The sequence below is a fragment of the Ruditapes philippinarum genome, unplaced genomic scaffold, assembly GCF_026571515.1.
Source record: "Ruditapes philippinarum isolate M1 unplaced genomic scaffold, ASM2657151v2 ctg7573_1_1_1_1, whole genome shotgun sequence".
NCBI lineage: Eukaryota > Metazoa > Mollusca > Bivalvia > Venerida > Veneridae > Ruditapes > Ruditapes philippinarum.
Genome location: NW_026867255.1, coordinates 1,578 through 17,008, shown reverse-complemented (window position 1 = coordinate 17,008; position 15,431 = coordinate 1,578). Strand labels below are relative to the sequence as shown.

General features: G+C 31.1%; 1 protein-coding gene across 1 annotated transcript; it reads left to right on the top strand.

The window, feature by feature from the left end:
- Positions 1–1,544: 1,544 nt before the first annotated feature.
- On the top strand, positions 1,545–12,665 carry LOC132735429 (uncharacterized). The gene is made up of 4 exons (XM_060722372.1): positions 1,545–1,851; positions 8,542–8,688; positions 9,053–9,233; positions 12,506–12,665. The coding sequence occupies exons 1-4, from the start codon at positions 1,545–1,547 to the stop codon at positions 12,663–12,665; spliced, it is 795 nt and encodes a 264-aa protein (XP_060578355.1).
- The last annotated feature ends 2,766 nt before the right edge of the window (positions 12,666–15,431 follow it).

Here is a 15,431-nt window from a genome sequence, read left to right as displayed (position 1 = left end):
AAATACCACTTCGTTTACATTTTGCTACATTTGGCAGCACGATCTTTATGGTATACATCATTTTTCGTTACTTAAAAAACAACAACCCAAAACACATTAATTTGAAAGGCTTGATGAACATTAAATAATAAAAGAATATTTTTACCTTCTTCACATAGTTCTGGTTCCATGCAAAAGGTACGGATATGCATGTTACTTTGTTCAACCCTATCTATATATCCACAGCTTTGCAGCAACATGGGAGCATACGTCACGTAGCTTGTGTGAGAAAAAACAACTAATTCATTAAAATTCCAATAGGGTCGTTAACTATGACAACTTTTTAAAAAATAGAAAAGAAAACAAAGCATGTATTTTAAGAGTGTATATTGCAATGTCAGCCTGCTTGTTGTTGCAGGTTTTGCTTAGATTTATTTTAATTACGTTACAAAGGTATTTTCAATTACTACATATATGCTTAAAACCTTAGTCTCAAAGAATAACATAAATATGTAACATGAAAATACATTGGCTATCTTAAATTTTCGAATACTGTTTTTGTTTCTAAAACGTTGCTTATTGGAAATTTACCTGACTATCTTTCTTTCTGTTCCTTTTTGGCAATTAGGTTTGATATTTTGTTTTGAAGTTGAATTCTACTTTGTTTTCCTTTTGCTTCTTTTATGACACATAAATTCACATGTAGCGTTACAAAAAATATTCCTACAGTTTGCAAATACAATGTAAATGTACATTCATCCTAGGGCATAAAAATTGCATTATTGTTTTAAAAATTTATCATAATTTCTATTTTCTGCAACCTATGCCGTCTGATAATGGTTTACTCTGTTTGCCGTGTTAAAATTGAGAAATTTGTATGTTTTCATGTAAAGTATAGATACTGATTCTTTGTTTAACATTACTACATATATTTACTTTTTTCAACCATTTCAAATTTTGAAATATTACTATTTTTCAATAATGACATTCCTGCATCAGGCATTCGCATCTAAAAATAAATATGTGTGTACAAAGAAATCAGCAGTTTTGTACATTATAGATATTTTAACATTGTTATGTTTTAAGTGGATTGTTATGTTTTAAGTGGATTTTAACTAGACCAGCTAAATAAAAAAAGCTCGAGATTTCTATGAAAGATTTCTATGAAAGAACTTATGTTTTGTTATGCATTTAGATTTAATAGCTTTCTGATAACCAACTTGTATAATAAAAAGATTCTCTTTGAATAAATCAAGGACAGGGTCGTCGAAAAGTTTAGTTTGTTTGAGTTGGAATTTTGCTTCCTAAATCATGTTCTACATGAGCATGTCGTAAATTATACAATCATTAAAACTTTTATAGGCTTTGATCTCTTATCATCTTGCAAATTATAGTAAGGCAAAGGACAGCTGTAAAAAGCATGTAGTTTAAAAACGTTTACATATTTTTCTCTGCGTTTAATAGATTATTTTTGAAAACCTGTTAGGTTGCTTTTGAATTTTCGATTAATCTGTTATTTTTATGATTAAAATAAGTCATAAATTGGTCTGCTTTTCATCGGACAAATGGAAACACGTGATAACGACTTACCAGAGCCTGTTAATGCGAATGTGACAAGGGAGGGAAGTATTCAAGATGACTTCGGCATGGAGCTCGAACCCCCAGAGGACGGATCTACAGTACAACATCCGCCAAACGGTGGCCTCCGAGCCTGGCTGATAGTACTGTCATGTACAGGTATCAATGCATTATTAGCTGGAGGACTGGGTTTACTAACTTATTGTCTGATATCTATGTCCAATGATACCGATATACCTTCAGAGACGCTACAAGAAATTGCTTTTGAGTACCTTGCGCTCATCCAAATGTACAGTAAGTGTAATTCAATTTTATTTCTTTCAAGCATTAACAAGATCGCGACCTATTCTTTTACACTTATTTAAGTTTTTTGCCATTCAGACAAATGACAGTCGAGTATTTCTTATTGCCTTTATATGAAGATGGTATTGCTATTCTATCTGAAACAGAAGAAGACTTACATAAAGTTTATTGTTATTGGAGAATAATGTGATAAGATGAGATTAACTGTTAATGTAAAGAAAACTTAATTTAAGAGTAGTCTTTACAATACTCAATCAAACCGAGTCTGCAATTCTTATGTAATTTTGTTGTGATTAATGCTTCCGAGGGATCACTTTGTTTCCAGATTTTTTTTAAAAAAATGATTTTAAGAAAATTCACACTAAGACGTCACATTTCGTTCGTATATAAAAAAGAGAAAATTTGGAAATTGCCGAAAATTCATTAATTTAAGAGTAGTCTTTACAAACGGTGGATCTTTTTAAAACTGCTTTTGAAACACTATCTGGCCAGGATTTGAAGGCATGATATAAGTTACAACTAGATGTGATCAAATTCCCATGTATAACTGTTAAACATATAGTAGACCTTTTTGATAACTTAATCTCACAAATTTAGAACCATGCTTCAGAGGTAAGCGGTACGTATGATTGTTGTAAATTAGAAAAAGTGCATTTAATTTTTTGTTAAAAAATTTTTAGGATTCAGAGTACAAACTCATAACAATAATATATATATGGAGACCTAGGAAGAACAAGTTTGTAATACAGAATCAATATAAGGTAAATGAAGTACTGGCCGAAAATTATACAACTTGAAGATGTAACATATGCTAAAATAGTATATTATATATTGTACAGAGAGTTCAGACCTTACATAAAAATGTGGGTTAGAAGTGTTAGATATTTATTACAGTCAAGTGGTTTTAATGATGTATGGTTATCTCAAGGTGTAGGCAATGCAGATGTTTTTTAGGTTTAATAAAATAAAAAGTAAATGATGTTTTACTCCAAAATTGCATTTCAGAATTGAATGATTCAATTATTGTACAGAGTTACTTACATCCAGCAGAAAAGAGCATGGGTTTGAAGTGTTAAATATTTATTACAATCACTTGGTTTTAATGATATATGGTTAACTCAAAGTGTAGGTAATGCAGATGTATGTATCAAATTATTAAAACAAAGAAACTAGAGCTCTTTCTTATGTATCATTTGCATATCTTAAATTTCAGAAGTACTTAAACCGTATACATATTGAAAAAATTAGAATTACACTGTCCCGGCTTAGAGTTTCTTTACATAGACTGGTAATTGAAACTGACAGGTTGAAAAAAACCAAGTGATATGTATACCTTTTGATGATAGGAAATGTAGAACTTCTTTTATTGAAGAAGATGAATTTCACTTCATTTTAGAATGTTCGCTATATGCTGAATTACGAAAAAAATAGATATACTTAAAAAAAAGATGACACATTTGGAAAAGACAAAATACCTAAAATTTTTGCATTAATAAATTCAGAAAATGAAATAGAAATTGGAAACAATATATATCTAAGCATATCAAAGCATTTGATGTATAAAACACTTTTCTTTATAATCAATCAAACGTTTGTCCCAAACACTGTTAAACTGTTATTATATACATTTATTTTTGTTTTGTTTTTTTGTGCTTTAGACCCTTTTTACACCCTCGGGGCCATTATTCATTTTGCGGGCAGATAATCACCTTCCGGCCCTACTCTGCCGTATATAAATCTCTAAGTAATGTAATTTGAGACATGTTGATATTTGTGTCACTAAGTGTTTGTAGATTCTATTTTAAGTTTACGTTTTCTTATTGCCAAAAGATACTGTATAACTTAATGATATATGTTTTATAAAGTATTGACATCGACCATTTGACTGTATTATATGCTTATTTTTTGTGCACGTACTGTGTACGCATGGGCATTTTGCCCGAATGTATTTTGAAATTAATACAACTCTTGATACAAGTTTGTTACATATCATAGAGATCAAACCTTAAATATAGTATAGCGTCTGTTTTCACAATGTCGCGTCTGTTTTCACAATATCGACAGACGATGCTATGCTTGCCCAACATTTAACTAGTCAATCGCTTGTTAATGTTACGGGCGAGATGTTCTGCTACTACAATACAGTCAATGTAACAGTTAATTAAGATGCCAAATAGACAGCCAAATATCCATTCTGTTATCAAGCTAATCTTCTTAATGCCTTCGGAGCTTAACATTCAAGTTCTATATTCAGTTTAAATGAAATGCCGGGCTGAATGTTGTACTAACATGTCGAATATGAGTGGACATTAGATTTCATTCACCTCCCAATAGTATCTTGAATTTTTCGGTGAATAGATACGGTCACCTTGTGATCCACATGTTTTCTATGTTAGTCTGAAAAACTTATTACATGCAAGAATAGAATGACAGCCAGTCAACAAAAATTGTCTTTTTAGTAATTATCACTCTCAATAAAAATTACAAATTTTCTTAAAATTCAATAATGGGTTCTATATGTTTTAAAATGATCATTTTGGTGTTTTACTTATTTAACCTTTTGTAACCATAACAACTGTTAGAATTTTACTTGGCGGGGATTCATTTTATTTACACGTCTCGTTTATAAGAACATGGTGGGGCTAAGAGCGTGGTTTGGTGCACCATTAACCGGTTAAAACTCCCCAGCAGTATTTATGCTGCTGACCGATCCAAGGCGGCGCCCCTCTGTGTTCCTCAGATGTATGTCAATGTTGTTTCATACTGTTTTGGTGACACTTGTGTCCCTTGTTGTTTTCTCGTTTACGGTTAGTATCTTCCCCTTTGCCCCTTGTGTTTATTTATTTTATTTATCCCCTCCCTTCCCCGGGTCTTCTGTCCCCTTCCCATGTGCCCTTTGACTTTATGGGCATGTTATTCAATCATTTGTTTTTGAGGCCCAAACTGGGTAACCCCGTTTATTTACCCCGTAATAGGTATGAGAGGGTCGGGGTCATCCCTCTGATACCTTACATGATATCTACATAATATTTAAATCATCATCTATAATAATATAATTACAATATACATTATATTCAAACATTCAATCAATTTTCATATAATAAGTATAACAATTATGTATGATAATGTATTATGCAAAAGATTCAAACAAACAAAGAATATTGGTTTGGGGTAAAATAATTTAGTGTAGCCCATTAGTTTATTAAAGTTCTTACAATTTGCCATCCTTCATTTACATGTTTGGTCAAATTTGTGTTTTTGTAAATATTCCACGCCAATTTAAGACTATTTCTAAAACCAGGTATTGTAGGTTATATGATTTTTCTCTTTGACAAATAAATAAATCTTTTCAATTCTAAAAACAAAATATCATATTTAAAATCATTAACTTCAGAACCTAAAATAAATGATTTACAATTAAAATTATCATCAAAATTATCTATCTTGTCTTTCAGATATTGAATAACGATTGAATTTTTGGACATTCCCAAAATAAATGCAACAGAGTTTCCTCTTGGCAATTGCAAAAAGTACGCATTTTACTATTAACAATTTTCATTTTGAATAAAAGTGAGTTTGTTGCTAAAGTTCTATGAATTATTCTTGTCTGAAACCACTGAATATAGGAATCTTTGGTACATTTAAATACATAACTATATATAAAATTCCAATTTATATCAAAATTTGTAAAAAATGAGTTCCATTTTTCTTGACATGTTGGTACATCTTGATTTCTAACTAGAATTTCATAAACATATTTCTTTTTGTTATTTTGTGTAATTAAAATAGGTTTAATATAACAACTCATAATAGGGAATTGAACATTAATAAAATCTTTACAAATAGAAATATTAAGCTTTTGCGTATATAATAATATTGCTTTTTTCAAACTATGATATTGTAAAAAAATTTCTTGTTTTTGTGTCACCTGCTCTAAGTAAGTTAAAGGTACAAAATCGCCTTGGGGATTAATAATATCATTAACAAATCTGATTCCATTTTCATAAAAAAATTAATATAAAAGTATCTATTTCCTGCTAACAAGTTATGATTGTAAAACAATGGCATTTGTAACACTTGTTCTAAACTGTCTATACAAAGTTTATCTGTAAAAATCATATAAGCTTTTAAAACATCTATCCAAAAAGCATTTTTAATTTTATCAATTGTCAATTTACAAAACAATTTACCTGTGCTAAACACTTTATCAATATTGAATAAAGCCATCACTAGCTTATAACATTTACTGTTACTATTACTAACATATCTTTTAAACCATTTTATCTTTACAGAATGTATATAACTATCAATATCAATCATATTTAGACCACCTTCCTGATATGTTTTAATAACTACTGATTGCTTTATCTTTGCTTTACCTTCCCATATAAATTTATAAAATAAGTCATTAAGTGTTTTCAAAAATGCTGAATTAGGTGTTGGTAAACTTGTAAAGCAATGAGTGAATAAAGGAAGGAGTAATGACTTAACAACAGTAATTTTTCCTATTGGTGTTAACATTCTTTTTTCCAGTATCCTATACTATTTTTAACTTTCTTTTTATTAAAATTTAACTCTATCATTTTTTCTAAATCAACATCAAATATCAAACCTTACAATTTAAACTGTGTATCACCCCATATCAGTTTCCATTTTGTCTTAATAGATCTTGTACTGTATTTAAGAGAGCCTATCCAAATAACTTTAGTTTTATCAAAATTTACTTTCAATCCTGAAATTTCTGAAAACGTATTTAATAACTTTAAAACAGTATTAAGGGAATTTCTGATCCATCTAGCAAAAGTTAAGTATCATCAACATCTTTACATTGTCTTATTTTTATTGCTAAAATCTCTGCACATAAAATGAAGATATAAGGTGAAATAGGATCGCCTTGTCTACAACCTCGTTTAACTTTGAAAAACTTTGATAAAAATCCATTTAAAATAACACAAGTTTCAGTATTATATAAAAATAAAGATATCCATTTTTTAAACATAGGACCAAATTGAAAAAGTTCAAGACATTTCTCTATAAATGTAAATGATAACGTATCAAACGCTTTTTCAAAATATATCATCATTACTAAACCTGGTGTATCATTATCCTCAGTATATTTCATAATATCATACAATAATCGAGTGTTCTCACCAATATATCTATTTTTAACAAATCCTGTCTGATCTTTTGAAACTTAAATATTTAAAACAAGTTTAAGTCTATTTGCTATGGAACCTGAAGCTAATGTATAAACTACATTTAATAAAGTTATTGGTCTCCAATTTTTTAAAAAATGTTTTGTTTTTTTTTTCTTTTGGAATGCATGTTATTGTTCCTAGCTTTTGATTTCTAGAAAAAGAGTTAACAGTATAAGCAAAGTTTATAGCTTTTACAACAAAATGTCCAATTCTATTCCAAAATATTTTTAAAAAATTTGCTGTAAATCCGTCACAACTTGGTTTTTTTTCATTTGTCATGTTTTTTAATGTAAAAGACACTTCATCATATGAAAGTAGACCTTCGAGATTCAATGCTTCATTTTGAGACAACTTGGTAACATTACAATTTTCTAATTCCATATCAATTTTAGATTCTTCAGTTATATCAACATTTTTATATAAATTTTCATAATAACTACATTTCTTTGTAAGAGTCTTTGTAAGAATATCTTTTTGATCATATATTAAGGATCCATCATCAAGTTCTAGAAAAGGAATAACTTTATCTGAACAATGTGTTTTTTCTAAGTTTAAAAAATAACTAGTAGGCTTTTCTCCAGATTCAATCCATTGTGACCTTGACCTTATCATACCACCTCTTATTTTTCTATTTCTTAATTCAGTCTATTCATTCTGTAAGTGTAAAAGTTTGTCTTTATTTTCAATTGTCAGGTTTAGCTCTATAAGAACAATTTCTTCAATTAACTTTTTTTCATAAGTATTTCTTTCCTTGACCTTATAAGAGCTGTAAGATATAGTTTTACCTCTTATTTCCATCAAAAGAGTTTCTAAAAAATGTTCATCATTTATAAAAAAATTTACATTTTTGTTTTTTGGATCTAAAACATAGTCCATATTGTATACTGGTAAACAATATTGTAATTTTACTTCATCTATTTTTTTATTTATAATATCAAGGAATTCAATGTCATACAAAAGAGCATTATTAAATTTCCATAAACCTTTTCCATGACTTACAGAACTAAAACAAAAATCTAAATATATTATTGAATGATCAGATTTATAACTAATGTCAATATCACATTTGTATATACTGATATAAACTATTTGATATAAAAAAATCTAGTCTACCTTGTTGTATAGGGTTGGTTCGTCTCCATGTATATTTTTTCATATTACCATGCAGTTCTCTCAATCATTTATTTGTTTTCTTTTAGTTCATTATGATCAGTTATTAAATATTTATGATTTTAATGGTTAGCCTGCCCATGTTCTGCCTTTCGCTCTGTCCTGTTTTTTTGTTTTGCGTCCTCCTGCGCTCCTTGCCACTGGCTCTTGTTACTGGGTCGGGTGGGGGTTGCTATCATTGAACGCCGCCATTTCTTATTGATCTTGTTTATCATATTTTTTACAGTGACACGGTAGTTGAGCTCGCTTCGAGGCTTTGATAACACTTTTACCAGATTTTTTGGTCTTGTGATTACTGTTTTGCGTATTACAGGTGCTCTTGCGGCAATTGTAATGACTATTCTTGGTTATCGTGTGACTATCGCTATTGGTGCTTGCCTTTTAATGGTCACGTTTATCATTGTGTCATACCTGGAAGGTAACGAAGGATTGTTAAAATTCCTGATTTATGGACCAGTTGGTAAGTATCGCAATAATTCATATTGTTTGAAATGATATTTTTGTAAAATAAAACGGTTAGAAAAAGGGAATAAGGAGAGTTTTACAACAGGAAGAAACAGCTTGAATACGACAGGTTGGAGGTCCTCCTCAGAAAATACCAGCAAAACGCTTGATTCTTTAAACGAAATGAAGGTTTAGAACAAAATACTGTTCCGTTTAAACAACTTTTTTTTATTTAAATGAATAATTAATTTGTTTAAACGAAATACATGTAACTCCAACAACGAAAGCGTGTATAATTTCACTTTAATGGCTCAATAGATTTTATCTGTCTGAGATGTTGATATATTTATTGAACGTGTTAATGAGAAATTTGATTTCAGCAATTGGTGCCAGCTTCATTCGGTTTGGAGGGTTTATTCCGGTTTTGGAATATTTTACAACGAAGAGAATGGCTGCTTTATTCCTTGCCAGATTAGGAGCGTTCATTGGATCTATAGTCCCTGTTGTAATTTATATTGTGATGCCAGGAAAGATTACAGCTAAGTGGAGGGATGTTTTAAGGTATTGTAAAAGTTAAAGTATCTTTTTCAGGCAGATTTATAGTATTTGATAAATGTTAGGTCGGTGTTGCAACCCTTTTTATTTATGTTTTTTTAATATTATCAGTTACCAAGACAGCTAAATTAACAATTGTAAGATTTTAGTAGCTTTGCGAAGGTTAGGAAACCAAATCTGTCTCTTTGTAATAACTTTTCATAAATTCAGTTGCCATGCTTTTAAATTTTATGATTCTATGAATCTTTTTGAAAATGTAATAATTAAGCTTTAAACTTTAATTCCTTTTGATTAAACATTTGTGCATCCGTTGAACATCTGGCTTCGTATGTTTACGTGTTATTGTTTTGTTTTATTATTTGGCATAAAAATGATAAAAAACTACTTGAATACGCTTCATATACAATGTATCACATCGAATGAAGAAAATATTCCTATTGCAGTCATATTGCAGTATATCACTCAATACAACAGCATATTCGCTCACAAAAATATATAAAAATATATCTTTAATCTCACACAATGTAATGAAATGAAAAATACAACAAAAGACTGGCACTTTGTGTACAACGCCGCTTATTTGTTTAAGTTTATGATGCAAACAAAGTTCTCCTATTCATTGCACGACGGCCCTAGCTTCAAGTGCTAAATATAAATCAATGTTATTTAACCAATACCTTGTATCATTTTATAACTGGTTTAAACTAGTTACAGACAAAAATGGATGATACTGTTTTGCACACTTGTCATTTGGGGATTAGCAGTGAAGTACTTTATTAGCGCGAACAAACAATTTACGTCTGTGCTCCGGAAGACATGGCCATACTTAACTTACTTTTATCAATTCGCGAGACCTTGACCTGCTTTTTCTGGTTTTTCTTTATGGAATTATTAATCATCGCTTTCGTTTTCTTAAAACAAGCAATAAATGCAATAAGATATTTATGGTCCTTGAAACATTTACTACTATTCGATAATTACAAAGTATCTTAAAGGGGACCAGAGGAATACAAATCATGCTCTACAATTCTGCTCTTATCTAGTTGACAAATTTATATTTTCAATTTTTGTTACTTTTTCTCAACGAAGCCGCATAACGATACAATACTGAACTATACTCGCACCAACTTACTCCATAAGAAAAACTAATTGAAGTTGTCCGAGGTGCTCCGATTTTTGCACCACTATTATGCCTATGTTATATAACAAGCGGGGACGGGCGAGTTGATTGGGCACCGTTTATAATTAGAGATCGCAGAGAAACATTTCAAAATATTTTACGAGAAGAAGGGTGGTCATTCACCCTATGTGGTCCGGTAGGTTTTCGGACATTTTCTAAAGGGTACTCGCCCGATTACCTAGTAAAACCTTTGGCATCTTCTTTCTGCACACCGTTCCAAATTCGTAAGGTAATCTGCCGACTACCGTACGATCAATGTTAATTATCATCCGTTATGCAGCCGATTTGCAACGGTGACTGTATAAGGTATACGTGCCAAATCCGTGCGATATCCGGCCGATAGCGGACGTTATTCGTATGAAATGTACCCCGTTTCAACTGGCATTGTCTTTTGTTTACTAGGTGAAGTTCTTGCCTTCTCCCCCCTGACTCCTTTCCCTTCCTTTCTGGGCGGCTGTTTTAGAAGGAATATTACACTTTATAGTAAAAGTTTACTATATAAAATGTCAATAAAAATTGACAAGTTTAAGAAACCTCTGGCGTGTGTGAAAATGCAGAAATTTGAACCGGCAAGCGTATGAGATAGGCCTAATTAGTAAACAAATCACGTGCAGTATAATAAAATTTAACTATGTTGTAACTGTGAGATTATAGTTAATATTTGATATTATTACCTGATACCTTATATAAATGTAATTTGGTATTTTTATCTGTTTTCTGAAATTCTAAAACACGTCATCGTTCGCGAAATATTGACCGGTCAATAGTTTTGACTGTTTCCCTCGCGTGCTCTGACGTCATTGACGTCATAGAGATTCCACCTGAAGCGTCAATCGATCTTGATCATAAACCAGACGTGACGTGACATACATGTAGTTAAAATATTAAGAGGATATTTTTTCGTTTGCGTGAAATATGGAATATATTTTCACGAAACATGAGAAAATGCCACATATTTTCACGAGCCGGTATGGCGAGTGAAAATATGTGGCATTTTATCATGTTGAGTGAAAATATATACCATATTTCACGAAAAACGTAAAAATAACCTTTTTATTTAATTTCATTATCAAAGAAAATGGTAACGAATCCCCTTGCTTGCTACCAACTGCAATTGTACAGCTCGCAGTAATTTATGCGTAAGCACGCGCTGTTTGGCGCTACATTGTGACGTCATGTAAACAACACTTTAAACGTCTGTACAGCGTTAATTACTGAATTAAACATATTGGTGTTCGGATTAATTTTCTTAGTTAGACCATTTTCTATCATGCTAGATAGTTTTCAAAACAATATTCAAGAAAAAGTTGTTTTGTATTCATCAGATTTTTCAAACAAAACGGCGAAAGAAGTCCCTTAAAATAAATATGAGTTTTGACTCCGCCCACTTTCATATTTATATTTCATATTTATTTTTAAAAAATATGAAATATATTTGACTGATATAGCACCATATTTCATGGGTAAAATTAAATAATAAGTTTAATTATTTACATATGTGCAAAACTATTTTCTTGTTCCTTTTTTCTTCTGCAAGTACTGTTAAAACACTAATTTATCAGGTAATAAAACAGTTATTTCATATGTGATTTGGAAACAGTCAAACAGTTGTCCCTCGGTGTCGGGGATTGTGTTTTGAAACTGTTTCCCTCGGCTTACGGCCTTGGGCAACAGTTCAAAACACTACCCCCTCCACCTCGGGCCAACAGTTTGACTGTTCCCAAATTACATATGAAATAACTGTATAATGTTGTCATTCACATATTAATTACATATACATGTATATTAGCGGTGCTTTTCCAGTTAGCCTCTTTAAAGATATTTAATCTACATAGAGATGAATCGTGTTTTAGCAAAAGGTTGTTAATTTGCGAGTAAAGAGGATAGAAAATAATCACATTTTGGTCTCTAGTTATATTTCAAACTCATTCTTTAGCGTTGAAATTCATGTGCAAACAACAAAAATGAATGACTTATGGGACGTGTTCTTCAAACATATACCAGTAATTCGTACCCCTTTGGTCTGTCAGGGATTTTATTTCCATAAATCAATTCATTATACACACATCTGTATCCTTTAATCTTATGTTATATACAGGGGTTCTACAGGGATATGTGTTGGTATAGGGCTTCTTGGTTTGACCCTTAAAGAGCCCAAACTCACTATGAGAGATGACGAGTCAGCAACATTTGTACAGAGAACCTTTGGACTTTTTAAGAAAGACATTCCAAAAAGTGCTCTTGGTTCACCTTATTGATACTTTTTCTACCAGGGGGGAAAAATAATGTCAAAGTTTTTAGATTAAAAATAATTGATTGAAAAAATCATTTTATAATTTTAAGTAAAAATATTAGAATCTTTAGTTTTGGCGAATGGTTTGGGTTTTAAATTTCCTTTTTGAGTTTTTTTGGGTTTTTTTAAAGAAAACAACAAACAGCCCCCCCCATAAAAAATTAAAAAAAAAAAGTTGCACTCTATATTTAAGGGGAATTATTTTAAAAATATTTTTGAAAATTGCGGGTATTGAAAACCCAAAAGCAGATTCGACGTCTTTGTTAGATTGACATGCGGGGCAGCTTCCTAACACACGAGACCTTAGCCCCCTTTGTGGGTTTGAACTTGGACGTTTTTGGGGCAGGGGAATTTCAAAAAAAAAAGGCATTTCAAGAAAAAAGTCGGTGAGTCTTAATGAACGTTCATATATCAATCATAAACCGTCGTCGATATTTTCTTTGTGTTATGAGTAAAACAGCATAAATATGCCATTGGGCAAAACTACTCATTTCAGATGAAAAACGAAATTCTTTCGACTGATTATACAATAATCAACTTTGCTAAGATACAAATGATTATTTATATATTTATATAATGACATTCATAAATGTAATCGCACTAGAATGAAATCAAATTAAAAATGTTTTTGTTGCATAGTTTCACAAATGTATACAAACGATTGTAACGTCTCATTTGAAAAATATTTCAAATAAACATGTAAGGTACCTTGATTAAAAGTAAAAATGAGAGTGTAGATTTACGTTTTTGTTTTTTCTTTGATAATCCGGATTTATTAATTCATTAAGGTCATTTTCGTCATAATCATGACAGGAATAGAAGTTTATTAATATATGTAATTTTTCTAATCTTTCCAGGTTGTAAATGCTAAACTAAAATATAAACGACTTAATATTATATTTGGTGTTTTGGCGGCTTCGACATTTCTCTCAAGCATTGCATGTTTTATTGCTCCAAGCTTATTAAACTTCGGCTATTTTACAACATTTAATCTACTTTTTTCAACATTTATTGGTAAAGTTTTTGTTTCGAACCTCTACTGAGCATGTTATGTTTGTGTGAACTACTTGTTTTGTCGACATATGTTATAGATGTCAACATGTTAAATATTTTTGATTAATGTGGATGGAAAAGTAATTTTCCTACCAAAGTCATTAAAATGTTCGAGTTCTGTTGCTTATTAGAAGCCAAACTAAATTGTATACAAGAAAGAATTCAGGCTATAGGGACTTTTAAAAGGTCGCACTCTATGGACCTTATGTAAATGTCTTCTCCTTTGTCCGGTTACAAACCGGGATATCAATTTAATTACAGACAACTACGTTAATATACCAATAGTTTTTTGTTTTGTCATCGGGCATATAGTAATTGAACCGTCCGTCCGTCCGTCTGTCTGTCCGTCTGTCCGTGCGAGGGTATAGAACGGCAAGTTGGATTTTTCTTAAGCTCTACCTGTACCAATGGCTTCTTAGTTTACACACTTACTAATCAATACAAAGTACATGATCTGGGCAAGTTACATAACTCTGGCTTTCATATTTACCAAGTTATTGCCCTTTTCAGCACTTAGAAAATGATTAATAGTTAACCTGAAACGGCAAGTTGGAAATATCTTAAGTTCTATGTATACTTAGGGCTTTATAATTTCCACACTTACTTATCAATACAAAGAACATGATATTGCCAAGTTATATAACTGTGTCATCCATATTTCCCAGTAATTTCCCTTTTTTTCACTTTGAAAATAGGGCCTTGTCTGGTTAACCTATTTCGGCAAGTTGGATTTATCTTAAATTTCTTCTTATTGCTTAATTTCTTTAATGATATCTTTCATATTTAGTAGGTGGATACCTTCGATGGTCCTCTTATTTTTTGTGGAGTAAGCGGTCTCTAGGGTCAAGGTCACTGGTTTAAAAAATAAATATAAACATTTTTGCTCATACAGCCATTATCTTTTAGTTGATGTCTTAGTTTAATACAAACATGCCAAGGGAGGTCATCCTTCTTTGAGTGTAGTAAGGGGTCATTTGGGTCAAGGTCAATGTTACCAATGTCAAGGTCACCAATGTTAAAAATAGATTTTTACATTTTTACAGGTGTATTGACCTTATTCTATAGACAGATGTTATTTATAATCGATAAAAACATAAACTTTGATGGAGTTTGTGGTCAGTTGGGTCAAGGTCACCAATGCTAAAAATTGATTTTTACATATTTGCTCATACAGCCTTTATTAAGTGACATATATATTTTATATTTGGTAGGAAGATAACTTGCATGGTATTCATCCTTTTGATTGGGGTAGGGATCAGTAGGTCAAGGTCACTTGTGCTTAAATAGATTTTTTTACACTTTTGCCCATACAGCTTTTATTTATTGACAGATGTATTTCATATTTGGTACGAAGATAACTTGCATGGTATTCTTTCTTTGGATGGAGTAAGGGGTCAGTTGGGTCAAGGTCTTCAGTGCTAAAAATAGATTTTTACACTTTTGCCCATACAGCCTTTATTTATTGACAGATGTATTTCATATTTGGTAGGAAGATAAGTTACATGGTATTCTTCTTTTGGTCAGTTTGGCCAAGGTCACCATTGCTCAAAATAGATTTTTACACCTCTGCCCATACAGCTTTTATTTATTGACAGATTTATGTCACGTTTGGTAAGATAACTTGCATGGTATTCTTCCTTTGGATGGAGTAAGGGGTTAGTTGGGCCAAGGTCACCAG